The 25,530-nt window shown below is 58.8% G+C and overlaps 2 protein-coding genes across 2 annotated transcripts; one reads left to right on the top strand and one right to left on the bottom strand.

Moving 5' to 3' along the window:
* Positions 1 to 143: 143 nt before the first annotated feature.
* Bop1 (BOP1 ribosomal biogenesis factor) lies at positions 144 to 25,471 on the bottom strand. The gene is made up of 16 exons (XM_076836105.1): positions 25,303 to 25,471; positions 23,032 to 23,226; positions 14,293 to 14,373; positions 2,848 to 3,002; positions 2,656 to 2,773; positions 2,478 to 2,579; positions 2,173 to 2,385; positions 1,933 to 2,094; positions 1,772 to 1,852; positions 1,632 to 1,701; positions 1,411 to 1,543; positions 1,143 to 1,323; positions 787 to 1,075; positions 620 to 704; positions 437 to 544; positions 144 to 362 (listed from the first exon to the last, which is right to left on the bottom strand). The coding sequence occupies exons 1-16, from the start codon at positions 25,405 to 25,407 to the stop codon at positions 209 to 211; spliced, it is 2,232 nt and encodes a 743-aa protein (XP_076692220.1). The 5' UTR covers positions 25,408 to 25,471; the 3' UTR covers positions 144 to 208.
* Scx (scleraxis bHLH transcription factor) lies at positions 4,632 to 6,440 on the top strand. The gene is made up of 2 exons (XM_076836158.1): positions 4,632 to 5,201; positions 6,122 to 6,440. Exons 1-2 carry the CDS (start codon positions 4,638 to 4,640, stop codon positions 6,158 to 6,160), a joined length of 603 nt encoding a protein of 200 aa, XP_076692273.1. The 5' UTR covers positions 4,632 to 4,637; the 3' UTR covers positions 6,161 to 6,440.
* Positions 25,472 to 25,530: the final 59 nt, after the last annotated feature.

A 25,530-nucleotide genomic window follows, 5' to 3' on the forward strand; every position in this document is an offset into this window, starting at 1 on the left:
CAGGGTGTAGTGATGTGGCCCCTCCTTCTGGGACAGGCCGGGAGGGTGTCCCAGCCTGGTGCAGATGTCCCCCAACTCCCATTTTAGAAAAAGCAATGAGGTGAAGTCCGGCACTGGTGGGAAGGAGGAGGAAGCAGCGGGCATCGGGGGGAAGCCTCTATTGAGAAGATGCTGGGCACTGGCCCCCACCCCGCCGCAGGGCAGCAGCCTAGGTGAAGAGGCGGACCGTGCCGTCTGCCCCTGAGGAGAAGACCCACGGCTGCGTGGGGTGGAAGGCCACATCCAGCACACCCAGGTCCCGCGTCAGCACATGCCCCTTCAGCACCTTGACTGGCACGAGGAGTGGGTTCTGCAGCAGATCACTGTGGAAGAGAAGGACTCAGGACACAGCTGGACACAAGAGCCTACGGGGAGCCAGACAAGGGTCAACACTCACTTGTACACCATGCCATGGCAGACGATGATGCTGCCGTCGTCTGAGCCGGACGCAAAGAGTGGGTATCGAGGATGGAAGGCCACAGCCCGCAGAGCTTTCCTGTGGTGCCTGGGGGAAGATGGGACTGCTAGCAGGTGCAGGCTGGAGGGGCCCTGCTGCCCCACTGCCTGCCGCGCCCCTCACCTCAGCACTTTGTACGGCTTGGTGGAGAGGTCCAGGTCGAACCACACCAGCTTACTGTCATAGCTGCCACAGATGATGTTGTCACCTAGGGACCAGAGCAGCAACAGGACATGCCCAGTGCACCTACGGTGCACTCCCCAGCCCCACCGCAGGGACGTGTTCCTCACCTGCAGGGTGCACAGCCAGGCTGGACACCCACTTGCAGTTGGGCATCAGCTTTTTGGTGAGCTCCTGACGCAACAGGTGGTAGATGCGGACACTGCGCTGAGAAGCCACAAACAGGAAAGGCCGAGTGGGGTGGAAGGCCACGCGCTGCACCTGCCCGTGGCTACGGCGGAATGGGCTCTGGCTGCGACGTCGGCTCAGCTGATGAATCAGCACCTGGGTATGGCCTGGGGTGGCCAGCACCACGGCCAGGTAGTCCCCACGCCCGTGCCAGGTCACCTGCGTCACTGGCTGTGAAAGAACATGAGGCTGGCTTGTTGGCTGGGGCAAGCCCATCCCCCGCCCTCCCTCCACACACCTTATCGTGACAGATGCGCAGCCGCAGGCCCCTTGGGTGCTCCTCCTCCAGGGCCTCCACCCAGCGCGCAGGCTGCAGGGCAGGCTCCTCTGGTGGGGTGAAGGAGCTCAGCAGCTGGTCGGTGCTGCCTGCCAGCAGCCGGTCCCCCAGGGCTGGGTTCAGCAGCAGTACTGCATCATCCCTACAGGGTCAAAGGCAGCCCCTCAGCGCAGTGTCCCCCCCCCGTACCCTCCCCCCACACGAAGAGCCCTCCAGGACCCACACTCACATGGCCGCAGCCACCAGGCAGATGCTGGGGTTGGGGTTCCAGGCAACACTCCTCACCACACCCCCCACAGGCACAGTCCTCATGCAGCGGGCAGTGGCTACCTCCCAGAGCCGCAGCGAGCCATCATCTGAGCCTGGATAGAGCAGGGAAGATGCTCAGTGCCTGGTCCCCCCAACCGGCCTCCAAGCACGGGGCTGACCGCACCCCCCCCCCAGGCCTACCTGAAACCAGCCACTGGCCCCCTGGGGAGACACTGAGGCAGCGGACAAGGTCACTGTGGCCCTGGTAGACCTGCAGAGGAGAAGCAACAGTGAGGAGACAGATGCCAGGGTGCTGGCCACACACCCCGGGCCCTACTCACCAGGGCCTGGCACGTGGGGAAAGGCTGCAGGTCCCTTGGCCGCGGCAGTCTGGGGATGAGGTCTTCGGGATCCACATTCACCTGGGGCAGGAGAGCAGTTGGTCACCGTGGCCCTGGCCTCGGCCCTGCCCCAGTGCCCCTGGGCATGCCACCCCACATACCCTCATCTTCCGCTGACGTGGGCACAGGTACAGATCAAGACAGCGCTCAAAGCGCTCCTGGATAAATCGGCCATATGCAGGGACGGCCCGCAGGCTGGGGAACTTCCGTGGCAGGAAATTGAGCTTCCTCTCTCCAGGCTCCTGCTGTGCCCAGGCCAAGCGCTGTGGAGACCGACCGGCAGGTGGGGTGAGCGGGGAGGAGGGCACCCCAAGCCCAGACCCCCACCCCCACAGACACACCTCCTCCTCAGTGGGCAGGTACTCAGGAGGGGGGTTGTAGGACTCGGCGTGGCCAGGCAGAGCCAGCTTGGGGGCAGGCACATGCATCTTGTGGCGCCCCAGCACAGCGTTGGGGTCCTCTTGTGCCCACAAGTCGTAGAATCTGGGGGTAGGGTCTCGGGGCCGGCGAGGCTGGATCCAGCCCATCTTGATGGCATGCACCATGCGAGACACCTACATGGGGAGCCTCAGGTCAGGACAGAGCACAGGGCCTCACCCTGCCTGGGGGACAGGCCTCACCCTGCCTGGGGGCAAGCAGCTCCCACCTTCTCTTTCTCCACCAGGGATGGGATGAAGCTGCGTTTGTCGGCAGGGCGGTTGGTCACTGGGTGGATCATGAGGTCCCCGCTGAAGAAGTCCACAGCCGGCTAGGGAGACAGGTGTGGTGTCCAGGCAGGGGCCCAGCCCAGCTCCGGGTCCCCAGGGCCAGCTGTCCCAACTTACCTCATAAGGGTTGAAGGTCACATCCCCAAACTGGCCTCGCTGTAGCCGCTGCACCAGGGCCACCTGCTCATCCGTCAGCCGCAGGTCATGCCCTGTCATCCTGTCCTTCACCGTGCGCCTGGGGGACAGCCAGTTAGAGCCAAACCCCTTGCTTCCAGACACTCCCCAGGCCCCACCCAGAGGCCCACTGACCAGAAGTCAGGATCGTCCATCTTATCCAGAAACTGGTCCAGCTCATCCCGGGTCCGCAGGGGCTTGTAGATGCGCCTGCCATCCAGGTCATAGCCCACATGTGGGAAGTCCTCGTACCACTCAAGAGGCACATTGCCCACTGTGTTCCGGATGTCCTGTAGCCAGGGCCACCATGTCAGCACCTGTCCCACCATGCTCTCCCTCCCTCTAAGCCACCCTGGGTTTAGAGAGAGAGAGCAAGAGCAAAGGAACTGGCCTCAAGCACCTGAGTCTGGCAGACCCCACATGTGCCCTTTCCCTGGCCCTAGGGTCTGACGTGGCACAGCAGTCGGCGCTGCCGCCCCCCCAGGCCTCTGAGGCCCACAGCCGCACCTTCACATTTTCCACTGAAGTGGTGCCAGCCCTGGCCTCCCCCTCGTCAGATTCCTTGGCCAGGGCTCTGGGCAGCCACAGACAGGGATGACCTCATCGCCCATGGGCTCCCTCCCCTGGCAGGGGCCTTAGGCCAAAATGGGTAGCTAGAGACAGGGATCAGGAGGGAGACCCCTCCCCACCCACTCCACAAGGTGACAGAAGGCACTGCGCTCTGCTCTACGGGTAGCTGGGGACCTCCCTGCCCCTGCTGGCCCTGCCCCCTCCCTCCTTCGGTGGGCAGAGCAGCCACATTCCTGGACTCACATTCCTGGTTTCGGCCCCTGCCAGCTACCACCCTCACTCCTCCAGACCGAGGACTCCTGCCCAGGCAGCCGCTTCCTGCAACAGTAGCCATGGGGGGAGGGGCCCAGACAAGACTTGAGTACAGCTGGGTGCTCAAGGCCCTTCTGCAGCAGGACAGGACCTCTTGGGCCCTCAGCCCCTCTCAGCAGGCCTGACCAGGCCCTCTCCTTGGGCCCTGTGGTCCCATGGGGTAAGAGGTCTCCAGCACCCCCCACATCTACACAGTCAGCCAGTCGTCCTCCACCGTGGGCCTGGGGGATGGGATGGCCATCCCCAGTTGGAGGGTCCCTAGAAGGAGCTGGTCTCATCTGGGTATGCTCTGGTGTTGAGGTGGCTCCAGAAGCACCAGGCAGGGGAAAGGGGGGCAGCAGTGGTCTAGGATAAAGAGAGGATGGATGCTGGCAGAAGGCACAGACCTGGAGCAGACAGGTGCAGGGCACAGACTGTGCCACCCCACACACAAGTCTTTGGGCAGCAACTGCTGGGGCTGACTTCTGGTCCTTCTAAACTCCTGTGGCTGGCACACAGCTGGGCACAGAAGGCCATGTGCAAGCAGGAGGAACAAGGGGGCCAGGGCATCTGGGTAAACCTGGGCAGACAGAGGGAAAGCCTGCTTGCTCATGGGTTCCCCCTGAGCACCAAGAGGGAACGAGTTCCTGAGGGGTCCAGTCGCACCTGGGGCTTCCACTTCGCCTGCATCCCAGAGCCAGAAAGATGCTCCAAGGCACAGGGGGGCGGCCACGAGATGGCACGAATGGGCGCGGAGCCCCCACCCCACCCCCCGCTAGGCAGCCCAGCCTCACTTGATGGCGGGGCCTGGACGGGCTGGGCCTGGGAGGAGGCGGCGGCGCGGGGGAGGGGCCGGCCGGCCGGCGCTATAAAGGCGCAACTCGCGGCCCCGCTCCAGCCAGGACGCACGTGTGCGCGCGGCGCCCGGCAGCCGCCACCGCGGGGCGCAGCCGAGACCCGCGCCTCGCCCGGCCGGCGGCCCGCGAGGCCCGTGGCCGCCGCAGGAGCCGGCATGAGCGGCGCACGGCGGAGCTGACGCTGGCCCCCGGCCCGTGTCCTTCACCATGCTACGCTCGGCACCGCCGGGCCGCTACCTGTACCCCGAGGTGAGCCCGCTGTCTGAGGATGAGGACCGCGGCAGCGAGAGCTCGGGCTCGGACGAGAAGCCCTGCCGTGTGCATGCGACGCGCTGCGGCCTCCAAGGCGCCCGGCGGCGGGCCGTGGGCCGGCGGGCCGGGGGTGGCGGGCCGGGGCCCGGGGGGCGGCCGGGTCGCGAGCCCCGGCAGCGGCACACGGCGAACGCGCGCGAGCGGGACCGCACCAACAGCGTGAACACGGCCTTCACGGCGCTGCGCACGCTCATCCCCACCGAACCCGCCGACCGCAAGCTCTCCAAGATCGAGACGCTGCGCCTGGCCTCCAGCTATATCTCGCACCTGGGCAACGTGCTGCTGGTGGGCGAGGCGTGCGGCGACGGGCAGCCGTGCCACTCCGGACCCACCTTCTTCCATGCGGCGCGCACGGGCAGCCCCCCACCCCCGCCGCCTCCGCCGCCGCCAGCCCGAGATGGCGAGAATGCGCAGCCCAAACAGATCTGCACCTTCTGCCTCAGCAACCAGAGAAAGTTGGTGAGCAGGGACCCAGCGCCAGGGGGCCCACCTCACCCCTCCACCCACCTGCCTTACAGAGAGCCAGGCTAGGCAGCACTCCCCAGCAGGGCACAGACAGGACATCAGCCACCCAAGCTGGGCCCCAGGGAGGGACCGACACATGGAAGCTGCCTTTGGGGAAGGAAGGGCTGTTTTCTCTTGGGGCCTCTTCCTAGGAGACTGGCTCTGGCTGGAATAGGTCATCAGGATCTGCAGATGTAGGACCAGGAGGTAGGGATGGCTAGGAGGGGTCACTCTAGGGCAGGGAGCCCAGGGGGAAAGCTGGGTGAACACCAACCTGGGAGATGCTGAGGACTCCTCAGCAAGCTGAGAAGGGAAGTACATATGAGCCCTGCCCTCTGGCAAAAGGGTAGCAATAAGGCACTTTTCTGCAGGGAACCCCTGGGGTCCAGCTATCATCACTCCTTAGCCCCTGCAACCCACCACCCACCCCCAGGGCTCAGTGAGCACCTGCTGCCCCTCCCCCTGACCCGTAGGAGGCAGAAGGCAGAGGCCACAAGGGACATGGGTCTGGGGGTGAGGGCCAGGCTCTGGGAGATGCTGGCCAGCCTTGATTTACAGCTCCAGCCCAGCTTGGTGGCACCGGAAAAGCAGGGTGAGCAGGGAGAAAATACAACGACTTTTCCCAATCCCCATTTCCTCTCCAGACAGCACGCGCGAGCTCCTGGGGCCTGAACATCTGGGAAATTTAATTTTACAGTTTCGGCTGTGCAGCAGGATACGCCCCTCCCCAAAATGCACGGGGGGGAGCCAGGAAGGGGGTGCCTTAGCACTGGCCATCTGAGACAGCACCCAGCAGGAAGCCAGAGAGGCCAGGGCTGGCACTCGGTGACACAGGGCCTCTGCCCTGGCCCTGACACCCCTCCTTCCCTCTGCAGAGCAAGGACCGAGACAGAAAAACGGCAATTCGGAGTTAGGAGGAGGGCCCGAGCAGCCAAGGCGGATGCCTGGCGAAGGTGGATGTCAGCGGGGATGCCCAGAGCCCCAACTTGGACCTGACCGGGGCATGGGCCCAGAGAGTACCCACCAGGCCAGACCCGCCCCTGGTTGTGAGCAGGGCCAACGGACAGATGGACAGACAGGCAGCGGCCTGACTTTGAGTAGCTCAGCACTCGCCCGGCCACTGGAACTTTCCATGCTGGCTCCCTACCTGGGCTAAGTGTTGGCATCCTGCATCTCTGATGTGATAATATAAAGTGTGGAAATTTTGTATAATTAAAAAATGGAACACTACCTTCCAAATCTGGAGGCAGACTATCCTCTGAACTCACCATGCGCCCTCAGCTGAGCTTGCACTCCCACCCCGGAGCTCCATCCTTCCCTGCCTGAGGCGCCCCAGTTCTCTGAGAAGCCCCGGCTTCAAGGACTAGACTGAGGACTAGACTTGGGAAACTGTGGGGTGGGGCTGAGGACAGGCTAGAGGAGAGGGACCCAGGAGGGAGTAATAAGCCCACTGCCCTGCAGGGACAGCAGGACAGGCGCAGTGTGGGGCCTTAAGGCTGGCTTATAGATAGGCGGCTTGGCCAAACAGTACTCCTCAGAGTGGACATAGGGTTGGCCTGATAGCAGCCAGGTGACAGCCATATAAGTGCCACACTGGTGCCCACCTGGACCCACAGCCTGCCAGGGCCACCCTGCTCTCCTGCCTCTGTAAGCTGTCACTGGGCCATTAGGTACCCGGCCCTGAGCAGCACACTGGAGGAGGACTCCTGGATATCTGCCAATCTGTCCCACCCAACTTCCTGAAAGACCCCACTGGCTTCCAAAGGGATCAGTTTAGCCCCCACTGGGCTCCTGCCCAGCAGGCCAACTGTTACAGTCCTACAGGGGACAATTTAGTCTAGTGGCAGAGCTCTGTGGGCATAGTAGAGAAGAAAAGCCAGGCAGTCCCATGCAGACCACCTTCCCCACTGATCCGGGCAGCCAGCAGCCTGACTTCTGGCCGGGTGGTAGGTAAGGCTGCCAGGTGCAAGAGGCTGGTGTCCCAGGATGCTCCTCAGGCCCTTGCCCTCCTGGCCTTCAGCACAGGCACTGCTGTACCCCTGCCCTGGGGAGCCCAGGTGCTGAAGCCCTGGGCACTATCACAGGGCAGGGCCAGAGCTACCCCTCCTCTGTATGATGGGCTCCAGGGAACATGGAGCAGGAAGCAGTGGTGTAATTTTGTAGGAAATTCTCAAAGCCAGAGCCATTACGGATGGGGGGTGGGCTGTGTCCAATGTGATAGAAATATAACAGGATAAAAAGTCTCAGCGGCAGGTTTCATTCAGAGAGAAACCCAACCCCAAATTTCCTCCCCTTAATCCTGCAGGAGCCCACAGCTGGCCAGAGGGGGGAGGAGAGGGCACATTTGCTGCAGAAACCCCTGCCTGCCCAGGGAAGCCAGGCCCGGGGGACCAGGGGTGCAGCTGGGGGCTGAGGGAGGTTCTTTCCCTCCCATGTGTTCTCCATGCAGCACCCTGCCCAGCCGCCCTCCCAAACAACAAGATCACTGTATGATGCTGGGCAGAGTGCAGGGCATGACCTGGCAAGAGGTGCCAGTCCCCGCTGCAGGTCCCGTGAGCACTGCAGCTTGCCTCCCCTCTCACACACAGATCTGGGCCAGGCAGGGGTGCAGACAGCCACCTCTGGTTGGAGTGGCTTGGGCAGTGTCCGGGATAAACCAGAGGATATGTACTGCAGAGAGCGCTGAGGGAAAGTCCCCAGAGACCAAACCAGGGGGACAAGAGGGAAAGCCCCCAGAGACCAAACCAGGGGCACAAAGGGGCACAGCCCTGGAGAGCAGAGACTGCCAGCCTACACAGCAGGCAAGACTGGAGACTGTGTAGGCAGCCAGGGGCTGGAGCAATGGGGGCTTGATGTCTGGCACCAGTGGGCACCACACAGCCTGGGCCAAGTACAGGAGGAGGGGCCAGCCGAGGCAGGAAGACCTGGCACAGCACAAGGACAGGGAGTGCAGGCATGGGGTCTGAGCAAGGCTGAGTGGAGGGCTATGGCTGGGGGGTTAAGCAGGGCCAGGTGGAAGGGGACAGGGACAGCAACAGGCCTTGGGTTGGAAGGATCTCCAGGGGCCCAGATAGTCAGGGTGCGGCACGCGCCCGGCCAAGGCCTCTATTGTGGGGCCTGACTCCGGCAGCGGCTGCAGCTTGGCCAACCTCAGGTCTGGGCAGCCGGCCCGGCTGCTCCCCAAGCTGCACCGGTAGCAGCAGCCGAGGGGCTGGCCCAACAGCCAGCAGGAGGAAGGGAGGGGTTGGGAGGAACACTCCATCACCCTCCACCACTCCAGATTCAAGCCAGACCGGGGGTGGCGGGGGCCTCCCCAGCCTGTGGCCCCACACGAGTCCCACAGCACAGCTGGCAGCTAAAGGATGGCAGGTGCTCCCTGCCTCGGACCCTGGCTCCCTTCCAGAGTCTGGCCTTGCCCTCCACCAAGCTGGGGGGCTGTAGGATGAGGACTCAGGGCTCCTTCTGCATATGCCCCACAGAGGCAGCTGGCAAGGACGGGAGGCCCCTCAAGCAAAGCTGAGCTGGAAACGCTTGGTCCAGCATCGGCTGTCAGCTCCCCGTCCCCAGCCTGGGGAACGAGCCGCTGGCAGCACCACATGATTCATCACCAGGCTGCCTGCGCCCCAGACCAGCCACCCCGCCCTGCTCAGCACCTGCAGGCTGCCAGGAAACACATGTGACCCCTCTGGGTCAGGCACCACACTACAAGACCCCGGCCCAGGCTGGCCTAGGCACAGACAGACACAAGCCCAGGGCTTTCCTTGGGGGCAACATAGCCCCAAAGACAGGCCTGTGGAATAGAGCTGGGCAGGGGTCCCCCCACCCCAGACTGCACCGGACACAGCAGCAACTAGCTGATGTGTCGGCTGGGACTTTTCCGCTCTCGATGAGCCCTATCCCCTCCCCCTCCCCAAAGTGGCTGCAGCTGTCAGGACCGCAGATTGGAACTGCAGGTACGGGGCTGGCCCGCTGCCCACCTCCCTCCCGTGTCTGTCTGCGAGAGAGGAAGCCGGCCCACCTCTGGAATCCTTCACTCTCTCCTCGTTCCGCCTCTCCCACCTGTCCCCCGGGAGCTCGGGGTCAGCAGCCTTGCTCAGTCTCTCTCTTCCCCTGGCCCCTCTCCGATTACAATGCGGGTAGTGTTCAGTGCTCACTCAGCTCCCCCTGCACAAAACGCCCGCCTCGGAGCTTACAGCCTTCCTGTGCCTCTGCTGCTGCCTCCCCCTCCCGAGGTGTCTTATCTCTGTCAAAGTGCTCAGGGCCTGCGGGCCGCCATGAGCTCTCTCACCTGCAGCACTGACCCCATGAAGGTTCCAGTAGGGACGCTGGGCCATAGAGCCCACACCAGAGGCCTTCGCGACAGACCAGAGGGAAGACAACCTCTTCCTGACCCAAGTCCAAACCCGTCAAGGGAACCCAGAAGGGGCTGGGGCCAGCAGGAGGAGCCACCTTCCCACCTCCTGTCAGACTGCCCCACAGTCTGTGCCCAGACACCCTGGCCTCCCTCTTCCTCCCACCATCTGCTGGCCCATCCCTCAGTCATCAGGCACATGTGGCCCCACTGCCCAGATTCCCGCTAGGGAGTGGGGACAGTGAGCCACACATGAGTTTGCAGGGTAGGGAGAAGCACCCCTCACCTAGGGGGTGCCCCAGGCCCAGTCAGCCTGGCCCTCTCCCAGAGCTAGGCAGGTCCAGTGGGTGCTCCTGTGCCACACACCCCTACTCTGGAGAGCAGATGCGTCCCAGGTGTTTCTGCAGGAATGCTGGGCTGGGGGACATGGGCTCAGGCCGTCCTCATGTGTCTTTGTGAGCTGAGGGGCATATTCAGAGACACAGTGCTGCTTCTAGCTCCACACCTGCTCAGCCCACTCCCTGGCTCTAGGCCTCTGAATCTCCTCTGGAAAACCCTAACCCTGAGCACCCCCATACACAGAGCTCCAGATGCCCGCCTCCTGGATGGGCCCTTGCCCTATGCCCCAGCACCCTCACCCTCACCCTCACCCTCCAACACCCGGCTCCGCTCCACAGGCCTGCTCTCCAGATGTCCTCCTCAAGAGCCCGCACCAACACCACCACTCGGTGGGGACTGCTGTCAAGAAACTGGCCCTGCCTGAGTCCAGTGTGATAGGCCAGGGCTTTCACCCCACCAAGCCCAGCACAAGCCAGGATGCAGTTCTAAAGGTCAACTCTGCAGTTCTAAAGGTCACTGCAGGAACCCTGTAGAGAGTACTCAGTACCAGGGGAAGCTGGCTTCCACCATCTACCCCTCCTCACTGACCACCCCTGAAATGGCAATCCTCAGCCAGCAGGGGTACTAGGACACAAAGGGTGGCTCTTGGGAACCACCAGGCTGAGGACAAGAGTGGGAGCTGGCAGTCTTGTCTCCCTGGCCCAGGACAGTCAAAGCCACATACCCACACCCATGCCCTGGGCTGCTGGTGGTGCCCCTGGGTTGGCATCAGTGGGCTGGCAAGGCTGGCCCAGGTACATGAAGGGACCAGGCCCAGTGGGGTGGTCTGATGCCCAGCAGCAACCCCATTCAGAGGCAGGCATACAGACTGGCCCTGGGTGAACGGCCGCCAGGGCACTCTGCAGGCTCGGGTGCCCTCCACGAACAGAGCAGGGAGGGCCACTCACTGGCTCACTCACTGGAAACCCGAGCCGACAGGCTCCCCTTGCCAGCAGCAAGGGAAGCAAGCGCCAGAGTACGCCAGAGTACGTGGGGCGGTGGCCAGGACGCAGGCGGGCGGGGGCGGCCCCGAAGGAGCAGGAGGCCGCCAGCACTGGAGGCAGCTGCCGTTCAGTAGCTGGGAGAAGCCATTAACGGTGTTTGGCGAGAGAGCAGAGGGGATCGCGGGTTCTGGATGCAGACATGCAGGGCGCGTCCCCGCGGGATCCCAAAGCTATAGCCCAGGCAGAGCCAGGGGTGCTGGGGAGCCAGGCAGGGCTGCGGCCCAGCCCCCAGCCCCAGGTCCAGGTCCACCAGAGGGTTCTAGTGGATGGTCCCAGGCCAGTGCCTGTGGGGAATGGATGGGTAAACTAGTGAGGGGCATGGCTCCTCCCAGTCAGGGCCTCCAACCCCTCCTCCTAGCCAGGCTTCCTAGACAAACAGGGCCACAGGCCTGCTGGACAGGAAAAGAGGAGGGCTGGAGGCTCCTCCACCAGGAGGCCCAGCCTCAGTTTCTCCCAGTGGTTGACATGCAGAGAAAGAAAGGACGAAACCAGGCCATCTGCCCGAACTCTACCCCAGCCCCCTTCCCAGGGGTCCCGACGCTGGATGAGATCACGTCTACAGAACCCGGGTGCTGTGGGGAGGGGTGAGGTGGCTGTGCGGGGGTGGGGCAGCGCAGTGCAGAGGCTCCTCAGGGGCTCCCCCCACGCCAGGACCCCCGCCAGGAGAAGCAACTCATCCAGGGGCTCCCCGCCTCCTGCCTGCACTCAGCCCACACTCCAGGCAGCCTGGCTGTGAATCTGGGGGGAGGGAACCAGAGGCCCAGTGAACAGGACCAGGAATCTGCTCCACACTTAGCAAGGTCAGTGGGGCTGGTGGTCCAGCAACTCCGAGGCTGAGGCAGGAGGGCTGCAAGTTGGAGGCCGATCTCCACAATTTACTAAGACCCTGTCTCAAAATAAAAAAGAACTGGAGGATGGAGCTGGTAGTAGAGCACCTCTGGGTTTGACCCCCAGTAAGTGTCCCAAGGGGAAGGATGTTCCTGAAGGGGGCCCTGGCAGATGCCTGTAGTCAGAGGGCCCAGAAGCGCGACCCAGGGAGTAGGCAGGGAAGAAGTGGGGAGGGATGGTCAGGTGGCACGTCCAGCCCCAGCAGCAGCCATGCAGGCCTCCCTCACACAGTGTGGCTGCCAGCCTTCTCCGTGCCTGCTGAGGCCTCTGCTCCTGGGGGACCCTCTCTGCCCCCTCCAGAGCCCTCTAGAGTTCTGGTGACAGGACTCACTTACCTGGCCAGTTCTGCCAGGTACCTGTGGCTGGCTGGGGACTGGGGATGCCCTGGGATCCTGCTATAACCAGCCCCCTCTGAGGACACTGTCAAGAGAAGGGGCCACCCGGGGGCTGGGGATGTGGCTCAAGCGGTAGCGCGCTCGCCTGGCATGCGTGCGGCCCGGGTTCGATCCTCAGCACCACATACAAAGATGTTGTGTCTGCCGAAAACTAAAAAATAAATATTAAAAATTCTAAAAAAAAAAAGAGAAGGGGCCACCCACTGGGAGTCCAAGCAGGGGCTACCCTCAGCAGCAGGCTGCAGCCCTCGTGGGTCCTAGCCAACCAGAGCATGGCCACGCAGAGCACAGGCCTCTAGGGCAGAGCTGAGGTGCGCAGCTTGGAGAGGGTCAGGCTCTCCTCACCTGGCCTGGCCCTGAGCCCGGCACGGCCATCCACAGCCCACCTGCAGCACCCTGCTCTGCTGAATGAGGAGGCCAGGTGCACCATGGGATGGGCGGGCCCCTCATGCACAGAGGCGGTGCATCTGTCTGGGCCGGGCATAGCTCCTGAAAGCTGAGCTCTGCCGCCCCCTCGAGCCACTGGCCGGCTGTGCTGGCAGAAGCTGTCACTCACACTGACACATGCGATAGTCATCACCGGAGGAAGCAGCCCCCGCAGTCCAGAGCTTCCTCAAGGCACAGTGGGGGCCACCCAACCCTTCTGCAGTGGTACTGGACAGGTCCTGGACAGGCCAGTGAGGCATGCCCCCTGTGGGTAGGCAGGGGCAGGCAGGGGTAGGCAGGCCCGGTTGAGGTCCTGCCCAGTTCTGGAAGGCCCTCCCATGGCCTCTGCACTCCATTTACAATCATCATTGATTTCTCAAAATACCAAATATAAAAAAGTAGCCGACAGGATGTGGCTGCCGACAGCCAGAGCCCCCTGGGGGAGGGGAGGCAGGCAGGGAGCTGCGCCGCGCGGCCCCCTCTCCAAGTACACCCGCTGCTCCGGCCAGGAAACCAATTTATTTTGTTTTGTCTCTGTTCTCTGAATGCGCAGCAGAGACGGGATTGGGCCGGCAGCCAAGGCTCCTGCAGACACTGCCAAGAGAGCACAGGATGGGGGAGGAAGCCCAGCCATGGAGGGGCGCGTGTCCCCCCCAGACCCTGGGGACAGCTCCTAACAGGCAGGCAGGCAGGAAGAGCTCCTGAGGAGGAGGGCCTGTCCCTGTAGGCCTCACACCAAAACCCCCAGGCATAGAGGAGGCTCTAGGCTCACTTTCTGGAACTCCCCACAGGGCTACCGCCCTGCCTGTGGCCAGGCCACACCAGGGAGGGGACTGGCTGCCAGCCCCACCACCTCTGGGCTCAGCGCTCCTCAGAGCTGCCAGACTCTCCCGGCCCTGGTCTCCTGGACACAGCCCGTCAGTCTCTCGAGCTCCCACTGACCCCAACTGGCACCACACTAACCTCTACCCTTGAAATTCTGTGGGAGAAACAAGCAGACTTCCCTGCCTCTCCCGAGAGCCCCTGGAACTCAATCAGAGGTCAAAGGCAGTGGCCCGGTCACGACAGCCACCAGAGAAGGGAGGGCCAGAGCCAGTTGCTGCCCTCAGCCTTGCCACTCCTGTGACCCAACCCACGGGAGTTGGGGTCTGTGCTCAAGCCATGTCCTGGCCCCTCCACACCCAAGTGGATAAGAAGCATAGCCCTCAGGAAGCACCCGGGATAGGGTGAGGGCAGCACCAGCACCCTGAGGCACATATGCCCAGGAGTCACAGGGCCTGTCTACAGGACAAGGCTTGGGCTGCTGAGCCACATCCAACCCTCCTCTCCCATCCCCTGCAATGACACATTTGTAATCATCTGTCTTGGACCCCAAAATCACTCTTCCAGATGGGGGTAGGGCCCAAGCCAGGACGCCCACACAGCCCAGCAGCCTCATAAGGCCCTGGATTCCTGTGCCCCAGGCAGCACCACCCACCTGTGGGAATGCCTCAACAGACTCCAGGGTCACCCTGGCCCGAAACCTAGCGCCCACTCTGAGCATGGTGCAAGCCACCCCACTCCCCCCTCCACCGCCATGGTAGGAAAGCAAGTCCGAGCCCCACCTCTTCATCAGAGCTGTCTTCTGCATACTCGTCCCTGCATGACACTCCGGCCATCTCTGTCATCAGGCAAGGGGCGTGAGACTGCAGAGAAAGAGGAAGAGTGTTACTTCAGGAGGCACAAGATGTCCTCTAACATCAGGCAGCCCTAGTCCCTGGGAGGATCTGCACCCAAGGCTGAGGCCTGGGACATCAGCCATAGGAAGCCCTTTGCCCCAGTCTCTGAGCAGCTCCACCTGGCCCTCGACCTCAGTGCAGAATGGAGGCCACCCAGTTCCCAGTGGCTCTCTCGGGACCTGAGCTGCCATGGCTGGCAACAGGGGTCTTCCCTGGTTCTCTTTCAAGGCTGGTCCAGTCTACACCCTCTTGTAGCCCACAGAAGGGCTGACACCAGGTGCCTGACTAGGAAAGGAGCAAGTCTCCCAGAGCAGTTGGCAGCAAGGCTTCACTCCCATCTGCCCCCTCCCTCGAAAACCTGCTGCAGGGCCCCTGTCACATCTGCCCCATGTTGGCCCCCACTGGGCCCAGATCCAGCAGAGGAGGTTGCTGGAGAGGCAAAGCCACCACTGGGGGCAATGGTCAGAGGGGGCACAAGTGTTACATGCCTTTGACCTGTCACATGGGCCATAGGCAGCCCACTCCTCAGGGTGAGACCCTCGCCCCTAGGCAGTCTGGCCACTGCCAGTAGCTGCTAAGAGCCATGTTCAATTGTGCCAAGAGCCCAGAGAGGTTCCCCAAATCCTCAGAATGCCTGGAGCTACAGTAAGGGCCAGCTGTGTGCCCCCCCAAGGTACCCTCCCCACCCACCATGTCCACGACCCCAGGCTGACCCCATCCCACTGGGTCAGAGAGTGGGCGCCACAGAGGATCCACACCCTAACCTGGAAAACAGATTCACCACAACCGAGGAGGCGACGGCTCCAGTCAGGTCGGGTTTACTGGAGGATCCAGGGCTAATGGGGAAAACAGGCCCACCTCTCACCCCTGGGGGCAGTAAAGTGCTCAGAGCAGGAACCCCTGTGCGCGGGCGCCCCCCACCCGGAGCCCCTCTCCCTCCTGCCAGGGCAGGAGCCAAAGGCCTGGCTCTTCACTCGCCTGTTTTTTCCCTCAATATAAAGAAAGATGGAAGAGTAAGTTTTTTTCCAGGCCAGGAACAAGGCGGGATTCAGTTTCCACATCTCTCCACCTCCAACTTCCCTGCTGCCTGCTGAAAGTGGGTCAGCACTGACTGGCATGGGACACAGGGTGGGTGAGTCCTAAGCTCCTGCCTCGGCCCAGAACACCCCCCCCCAACAGACTGGCATGGAGCAGGGCCCCCACACTCAGAGGCAGCATCTGGTAGGCCACCTCCAGGGCCAGCAGACCCCTGGATGGGGGCAGTCAGACACCAACCTCAGTCAGCATGCATGCATCTACAGCTCTGGTCTCAGGCCAGGCCCCAGATGTCTCAAATCTCTTTCCAGGGGCCCTCTGGGCCCAAGGTACCCTGCCAAGCACCACACCCCATGAGTCCCAATGTCAACGCCCCCAAGCCTCCAGAGTCCTGTAGGAGACCATAAGCTTATCATCTGTCACTGTGTGTCACTATTGCCAAGCTGGGCAAAGCTAGACCATGAGTACAGCATTGTAGGCACACCAGGGGAACCTGGCGCTGGCAAGCCCTCAGCAAAGAGAGGGGTGCCTCAGTGGAAGAACTTCCAGGGCACACAGGGTTTGAAGGAACAGCATTCCCGCTCAACTCAATGGCTGCAGGGCACCTGGCTTCCACCAGATGGCAGCATCGATGTGCATGACAGCCTTGGGCCCAGCTCCCAAAGGATGCAGCACTGGGGCCACCTGAACAGGGGTCACCCTGGAATAGCAGATTTAGGAAAGCCTCATCCATTTGAATTTTGGAGACAGATGCTTTGCAGTTGGTCATTGAACACCTTTTTTTAACTTAAATTTTAAGAAAAAAACTGCTAAAATATCCAAAACACAAATGGAATGTAGGTGTGACCTGCTCACAGCAGTTTGTCTTCTCTGGAACAGGGGACCCTAAGCAGCCTGGATGTCTGCACCCCTCACTCTCAGGTGAAAACACCAGGTGGCAAGGTCTGCCCAGACCCACGCAGTTAGCTGACCACAGGCCGCAAACACCCACCTGAGGAAAGGGTCATCCCTGTCTTGAGCTGCCCCTGAAGGAGATCACAGGCAGATTGACTGCAGGGACCTCAGCCAGTCAAAGGAACATGGGATTCTGTGGTAAGCTCTCCAGATGAGGGGACAGAGATCTGAAGCCAGGAATCCCACACAGGTACCTCCTAGTGGGTGAAGCAGTGTACAGCTTCAAACTCTAACTGCTACCTGCAGCCCCATAGGAGGCCCAGCGGCTGGAAGGACAGAGGATGGGGTGGAAAAACCCAAAGACCTTGGGGGCAGCATGGTGTGCACAATAGGAACAGAGGCAGAGCAGGACTGAAGGACCAGTGGACAGGGAGCCACACCCACCTAGGGGCCACCGGGCATCAGTAGAACAGCAACTGGAGGCAAAGCAGCTGGAGCCCAGGAGGGAGCATGGAGTGGCAAGGAGGGGCACGGAAGGCTGACCACAGGGCAGGCTGCACTAGGATCAGGCAGCAGGCCAGGAAGACATCCAGAAGGAGCTAGCAAGGTGCACCTGGACAAAGGAGCAGCAGTGTGGGTGCCTAGGAGGCCCACGAGAGGTGATTCCCATCCTGGATTACGGGTGGCTGCCCAGCCTTAGGGCTAGAATGCATCACGAGGACCAAAAAGAGGGACTGCAGTAAACCATGACAGCCTGGGACAACCTCAAGTGAACAAGCTTCCTGTTGTCGGGGCAGCAGCTTCTTCTGTCCAGCATCAGTGCCACTACCAGCCAGATGAGCGGGGAGGTCCCTCTGTCTTCTGGGAAGCAGGCCTGGGACAGCAAGCCAGACCTTGTTCTCAGCACTCCTTCCCTCTGGCATCCACATCTCCAGAGGCACAAGGCAGCACTGCTGCTGCACACCCAGGTCAACGTGAGGCACAGCACATCCCTAACATCGTCGGGCAAAGGTCAAATCTAGACTGTTGCTGGTAACACAAAGACCCTATGCTGCCAGGGGCAGTGGCACATGCCTGCAATTCCAGTGGCTCCGGAGATTGAGACAGGAGGATCGTGAGTTCAAAGCCAGCCTCAGCAATGGCGAGGTGCTTAGCAACTCAGTGAGACCCTGTCTCTAAATAAAATATAAAATAGGATGGGGATGTGGCTCCGTGGTTGAGTGCCTCTGGGTTCAATCCCCAGTACCAAAAAAAAAAAAAAAAGGACCCTAAGCACAAGATAGACGAAAAGAAAGCAATACCTGCAGGCCCCTGTGCTGGACAACACAGGCTTCCCGGGGCACTGCCCACATCAGCCTCAGTAGTTGGACACAGATGGAAAGGGTCAATATCATAGAGTTCTGTACACATGGCCCAATCCGTAGGAAAGATGGAGAAACTGATATGCCACTACCAGCCAGGTGAGCGAGGAGGTCCAGTGATTTCTTTAAAAACATACTCAGAAACCAGTATGGTTTTAAAGAAATTAAGTCAGAACAAAGCATGATGGCACATGCCTGAAAACCCAGCTACCTTGGAGGCTGAGAACAGAGGATCCCAAGTTCAAGGTCAGACAAGGGGAAAGGGTAACACCCAGTCTCATTAAAAGAAGAGAATTCTTTAGAGACCAAAAGAACAGACACACATGGGATGGAAAATGTCTTTGTTTTTCAGGGAGAAGGAAAGAGTCTTAGAAGGGCCTGAGTTCGGCACGCTTGCTGCCCTGAAAAGCAGCAGGCCATGCACGCCTCACAAACACTAGGGAAAGTGCCTGCCCTGCACTCCTGTCCCCCAGACCTGAACAGAGAGTGACCCCCTCTCACACCAGCCTCACTTGGATGAGATCCTGGGACTGGCCCAGAGTTCACATACCTGTGTCATGAGGGTCTGGTGGGTCTGGGGGAGGAGAGTACTTGCACACTGTGGGAATATGGCTTTGGACATTTTATTCATATTTTTGTGGTGCTGGGAACTAAACCTAGGGTCTTACACATGTATGCAAACACCCTGTCACTGAACCACATCCCCAGCCCTTCTTATTTTTTATTTCAAGACAGGTTCTCACTAAGTTGCTGAGGCTGGCCTTGAACTTGCAATTCTCCAGCGTCAGCCTCTAAGTTGCTGGTATTACAGGTGTGTGCCATCACGCCCGGCTACTGTGGCCATTTAAAAACAAGACTACAAACCTTTATTTTCTTCTCATCAAGAGGATAAGTCTTTCCCCTTTGTCCAGATCTGGAGGGGCCTGTGGCTGCTTTACCCATCAGAGGGAGGCAAGCCCAGACTGACAGTGTGTGATCTGGGCACAGGACATAGAAGCTCTGTAGCCCTGCCCAGTGTCCTGGACCACTCACCTCAGACCCTTGAGCCACTCTGTGAAGAGTGACCCCTGTGAGAGAGGGACAAACAGAGACGTCCAGTGGCACCAGCATTCAGGGCCAGCCCAGACACTAGTGAAGAGGCCCCTCTATCCTCACCCAGGACCCCACCATCACCAAGCCCCAGAAGACAGTAGACACAATCTGAGTGACCACCTTCCTAAAGTGAAATGTACCACCCCTGGTGAGCTCCAGAACCCAGAGAGGCCCTGATGCCGAGCACTGGGAGGGCCAGGAAACAGCCCGAGAAACTCAATGGTGGGAGAAGCCAGGACAAGAGCATGGACAGAGGCAGGCCATTCCTTCCAGTCTGGACTCTGGGCCCCATGCACAGCTCTGGCATATACCCAGGCCCTTCCTACCTGAGATGCACTCCATCAACTAGCTGGGGAAAGCCCTGGGTGGCCTGGTCCCAACCCTGGGGAGCTAGGGCCCTCATACCATCCTTCATCAGAGGGCATCAACACCTGGACACTAGAGCCCACAGGGACACCTCAGCCAGTCCAAGATTCACATGGCCTCTGCATCACCTCCTGGAAGCTACCACCCCCAGAGTGATGCTGAGATCCCAATCACCCAAAGTGGCATCAAGTCCAGATACAGACAAAACTCTGCTCAAATGAACGGAGAGATGCTTCTTACATACAGGACCAGGACAGGCCCATCCTCACATTCTGGAAGACGGCAAGCAAGGTGAGTGGGTGGAATTGGGACTCTTACACAAAGAAATAAGAAGACAAAAGACAGCAAAAAACCAACACTAAAAAGACAAAGCTACGGAACAACCAAAGCCAAGCACAATAAGAAAAAAATGGGTCAGATGGGCACAAAGGGGAAGAAATGGCTATAAGCTGACCAATCACACCAGGAATGAGGAGGAGGCACGGGTCAGGGGTAGCTCAGAGGCAGAGCTCTTGCCCAGCATGCACAAGACTTTGGGATCAAATACCCAGCACGAAAATAAAAGGAAAGAAAGGAAAGACAGCAAAGGCATCATGACAGGTAAGTCCTCTTAACCATGAGTCCAGAAAGAATTGCAAAGCCTCTCCCTGAGCTGCTGGCAGAGGGTGGGGACAAATGTGCTGGCAGGGTGGCAGTGGAGAGCACCAAGCTGTGTTTAGAGGAACCAGGCCTGGCAGCACGGGGGGCATGAAGCAGGGCTTCCTAGGGCAGGCTTGCAGACAATGAGGGGCTGAGGGTGCCCTGGGAACTGGGACACAGGCACCACATCATCAGGGTGGAGAGGGACAGGAACAAGGGTCAGGGTCATCAGTTCTGAGGGGACCTAGATGAAGAGGCACTCAGGGTCACTCCAGTGAACTGGACTGCATGAAATGATCACACAGAGATAGAAAATACCTTTTTCTTTGGGTCCTGTGATAGCTGCTCTGATATTAAGGATATGTGGAGAGAGAGAGAGAGAGAGGAGCTTGTGCTGAACTCTTTTATAGGGAAGTAGATATTCAAATGAGGCAAAGGCTAGGATTACAAAGGAACAGGTGAGTGTACCCCAATCCCCACGGGTGAGGCCTACACCTGAAGACCTGCTTTGCTATCCAAGGTGGGACCATGCCCAAGTCACCATGAAATGTAGTGATTGGTCAAAGCCCTGTGCTTGAGAACTGGAAGGCGTGGTCATTCAGAGCAGCCCCCTACAGCTGGATACAGTGGGCACTCAGGGAGAAGGCAAAGGGTCCAATCACTGCATGGGGGACCATGGGAGCAAGCTGACATTTAACGAGGTGACATCATTAAATGAGGAGCACAACAAATCTGCCTGTCCACTCAGTAGTGAACAGGTTACCCACACCACAACTACACACAAAGTCAAACAACAAAGCCCACTGCCTGTAGGCAGGCTGCACCCACAGTGCTGCAGGCCTCCTTGAACATGCTGGACCCTGAAAACCCAGCTCCTCCAGGGACAGGGAGGGAGACACCGCACCTGCCCCCCTTTGCAGGCCCACGTCCACCCCTCATTCCCACTCACCTCTCAGCCCTGAAACACTGCGATCCTCCTCATCGGAGCCCTCCTGGCATCAGGTAGGTGAGGGGTTTGGCATGGTGACCCCAACCCTGCTACACCTCCCAGGCCACCATGGCAGGAGATTCCCAGTGACAGGTAACAGACAGCAAGGGCTCTTGGTCCAGCATCTCAGGCCAAAGTGACAACAGGGCTGAGTGTGGCTTTCCCGACATCATACACAGGTCCATGTGAGCATGTGTGCTGCTGGACCAATCCAGCCAAGGTAAGGAGCTGGGAGGGATCAAGGCGCCAAACTATTTTTCAGGAGAAAGCCTAGAAGAGGAGAGGGGAGCAGGCCTGTTTTCTGCCTCACAGAGTGCTCTCCTCATCCTGCAGAGCCTCACTTAAGACAAGGAGGACTCACAAGACCACACCAGGCACCCGTGAGCCTGAGTTCCCATTAAAGAACCAGACCACCTAGCAGAGGCAGGGCAGGGGCTACGAAGTGCTATTGGCAGTTCTCCACGGTTACCAGGGTGGAAAAACAAGAATTCTAGAAACTGCTTCATGGAGGGTTTGGCATGAGGACTTGAGGCAGGTGGTGTGATAAGTGACAAGCTGCTCCTGTGGTAGGTGAAGGCAGGCTAGCAGACCCCCCCAAAGGGCCCTGACTCAGTGGAACACCCCCAACATGGCAGGTGTAGCATCCTTAGGGGTGGCAGATGGCTGGGACAAGACACCAATGCAGAGTGTGGCAGGATGCCAAGGGAAACATGGGGGTACCTAAGCTCAGTGCTGTGGCTGTGGCTCAGTGGCAGAGCGCTTGCCTAGCATGTGCGAGCCCCTGGGTTCACTCCTCAGCACCACGTAAAAAAAGCAAACAAATAAAAGTATTGTGTCCAACTACAACTAAAAAATAAATATTAAACAGAGAGAGAGAGAGAGAAAAAAAAAGCCAAGCTCATGGGAAGCTAAGAACACTCAAGAGGCAGTACTAGCAGGGTCTCGACCTACACAGCTGGCAAGAGAAAGGGACTCACAACATCCAGAAGGACAGGGAACAGGGAGGGGGAACAGGTTGGCCAGGTGAAAGGCATTCTGTTCATCTACAAGTACAAAAAAAAAAAAAAAGAAAGGAAAGAAAGAAAAAGGTACAACTGTGATCCAAGACAGGAAAAATCTCAAGTTCAAAGACAGCCTCAGCAGTTTAGTGAGGCCCTAAGCAGTGAGACCCTACCTCAAAATAAAAAATAAAAAGGGTTGGGGATGTAGCTCAGTGGTAAAATGTCCCTGGGTCCAAACCCTGGTACCAAAAAGGGGAAGAAAAAAAAACCTAAAAAATGGCTGGGTGGGGACTGTGGATATAGCCCCAGTAACTAAGGAGAATGAGGCAGGAGAAACAAAAGTTCAAGGCCAGCCTCAGCAACTCAGCAAGACCCTGAAAGCACAGTGGTAAAGTGCCCCTGGGTTCAATCTCTCATATCAAAAACTAAAAAAACTGAAAGAGTGGCCCATAACCTTATAAATCAAGTTCAGCACAGTGAACACATCCTCTCTGTGCATATCAAAGTTATAATTATAGCTTAAATAAGGTTTATATCTGGCTTTAAAACTTTTTTTCCTAGTAAATAAACCAACCTAACACAACACAACACAAACAAACCGTGGCTTTCTGGCTTTCTTTAGGGCAGCCAACTTTATTAGCCAAAGTCATGACTTCAGAATACCACAGCCATTCAAGTATAAATTATCACCTTAGTTTCCAGGAAACTTTAAATAACTCTGGCATTTTAGTGAGTGGGTGCAACATTACCCAACACCAGTGCAACCCATGGGTCTCTGTAGCTCCTAGGCCATGTAGGGTGGCTGGGTTGGACTTCAGCCACCTTGCCCATGCCACTTAGAATGTTCCCTTGCAACCATGGCCTGCCAATGCCCCATGCAACAGAATCCCCGTCTGGGGCTCTAAGAGAAGGACTAGCCTATAGCAAGGCTGAGAGGCAGTGTCCCATAGAGAATGGCCCAAAAATCATCTGAGGGGAGAAGACCCAGGCATATGGTTTTCAGAGTTTTCAGGAATGGCGCACACACCCGGGTGCCCTTGAGCGCTGGAGTACCCTGGGCCCCAATGCCCTAGAGCCCAAATGTGGCCCAGATGCAGTGAAGGAGAGACAAGGCTTGGATTCCTTAGGGAACCCTGCAGAAGGGAGCATGATACACCCCTCAGGGGGTCAATGGCCCAGCGAGTGCTTCCTCTTCTTGGCCACTGTCGCCCACACTGGGGAGCCCACGAGGGGTTCCTTGCTCACCCACCTGTGCCTGCTCCTCAGAGGTCTCCTCCTTGCTGCCCTCGCCTTCGCAACAGCTGCTTCTGTCTTCCTCCTCCGTGTCCTCACTACTGTCAGTGCCAGAATCTTCCAGACCTGAGAATACACTCTCCTCGCTGTCAGAAAGGCCGGAATCACTGCCATCATTGTGGTTGGGAGCAGGGTTGCACAGAAGGGATGGCTACAAGGAAGCACAAAATTAGTGACTGCTAACACCACAGGCTCACCAAGGCAGAGACTATGCAGACACCATGGGGGCAACTGACCTAGCATTCTGCAAAACAGCCTCCACCTCTACCAAAACCACCCATCCAACCTGGGCCCCATCTTCTGTCTCTACACACAGCACAGCCACCTACATTTTAATCTTAGTATCTCACAAGGGAGGAAATTTTGAAGGACAACACCCCCATTTTAGAGCTCAGTTTCCACTGCATTACCCAAACCAACTTCCCTCTACTGACAGACACACTGTACCCAACCTGGCACTTAAGGCTCCATAGCTGAGAGGGCATTACCTAGGGAAGGAGCTGGGGGCCAAAGAGGATCAGAATCCCTGAGGAGAAGTCACCTCATCCAAAAATACTAGTGAAGTGGCACCCTCTTTTCTCCACAGAAAAGCCCTCTTTACCGTGGCTGGTTTTAGGACTGTCAGCAAAGGAGTCTCTGCGAAGATAAACTTCCTATTTTCATGTCGCCCTGTTTTACCTGGCCACTGACCGGGAAGGTATCAGCACTCCAGGTGCTGGACACCCCCTTACTAGTTTTTCACAAACATGTATCCCGTATAGTAGTTTGTAGAAATGTGCAAACAAGGCCTCTGGCCTTGAGCTGGGCTTCACAGAGATGCCTACATTTTTAAGATAAGCTACCAACTGGGCTCCATGGTAACAGCTGGCAGGGGGAGGAAAGAAGGGGAGAAGAAGCTCTCCCCTTCTCAGGTGTTGTCCTTGAAGAGTTAACTTGCCCAGAACAGTGAAAGAAAACGCTGCTTTTATGTGAACTTCTGCAGACTGTGGACTTCTGCGCCCCTCCCCTTACATGCTGGGTATAAAACTCTGAAACTCCCTGAACTCGGGGTTCAGGGGATTGATTGATTACAGCAAAGGCTGTGCCCTCTGAACCTGGCTGCAGCCAGATAAAACTGTTTCCTGCAGTCTTCGGTGCCTGGCCTCGTCTGTCCCTACAACACTAGGACCAACAGTTAATGGACAAATTGGAAAGTTAGTTGAAGAGTAATGGAAATGAGGCAAACTTAATTATAAGCAAGCTAAACCTGTTTGCTATTGGAGCAGAACCATGGCTATTCACAGCAAAGCCCTGCTGACTGGAGACCATTTCGTGCCCAACTAACATGACACACAACACACTGTGCACTGGCTTCTGAAAAAGTAGAACAAGAATTTGAAGACTCTCAGGAAGCATATGAGGGCAAAATTCTTGATTTCACTATTTTTCTAATAGATTATAAGCCTCATCTTATCACATTACCAACTGTGCTACAGCACACAACTGAGTTTTTTCATAGAAGAGACCCCACACACACGCAATCATGAGGTATCACCAATATTCAGTTGCTACATGATTACAACAGCAAATGAAAACGGGCAAAGGGTTAGGGCTCACTGCCTCTTCAGGACCTGGAATCCAGACTGCTAGCTCAGCTGATCATGGGGAGCAGCTTCAGAACATTTCTCAGAAAAAAGGGACAGTTTAAAGGATCCAGGAAAGCAAAGTGGGCAGAGAGGCTCGGCTGTGCTCGCTTTCTACCAAACTTGATGCACTCCACAACCCTAACCGTTACAACAGGGCACTGGATTCACTGCTGACTTCCATGTTCTCACGTCCACTTTTAACTTCGCAATATATCTCACACAGTGGACAGTACCACAACTAGGTAATGTACAAAAGGCGAGTGATACTGAAGGTGCAAGCTCAAGCCCTCCCAAAGATGGGACTCAGTTCAAGGGTTCGGAGGCTGCTCCCCTGCCAGTCTCCAGCCTGACACGGCTCTTCGATCCACAGAGCTGCCCCGGGCTCCCGTGCCCCTTGGCTCAGGCTGAGATCCACTGAGACTCACACTGAGGCCCCGGCGGAACTAGTTCCGCGAGCCTCCAGGCGATTCGCAGGACAAACGGTGCCGCGCCCAGGGTGACAGACGGCCCGGCCACCCCAGCGACTTCGGCCTCCCCAGCCGCGCCGTCTGCCACGTGCATCCCCGGCCCTCGCGACATGCGCCCGGCCACTCGGCAGTCACCTTTTCGGGCTCCGGCTCCAGTTCGCGCTCTGGCTCGGGCTCCGGACGACGCTTTCCGGGCTGCACTCTCAGCTGCTCGCGCCTGGAACCCCTCTCCCCAGCCATGCCGAGCGGCTCCGGGCTCCCGACAGACCGCCGCTTCCGGCAGCGAGCGCGCCTCGTGAGCCGCGGCCAGCCCCGCCCCTCCAACTCTGATTGGTGAGCGTCGGGGACGGGGCCACCCCGCGC

The sequence above is a fragment of the Callospermophilus lateralis genome, chromosome 16 (genome assembly GCF_048772815.1).
Source record: "Callospermophilus lateralis isolate mCalLat2 chromosome 16, mCalLat2.hap1, whole genome shotgun sequence".
Taxonomy (NCBI): Eukaryota; Metazoa; Chordata; class Mammalia; order Rodentia; family Sciuridae; genus Callospermophilus; species Callospermophilus lateralis.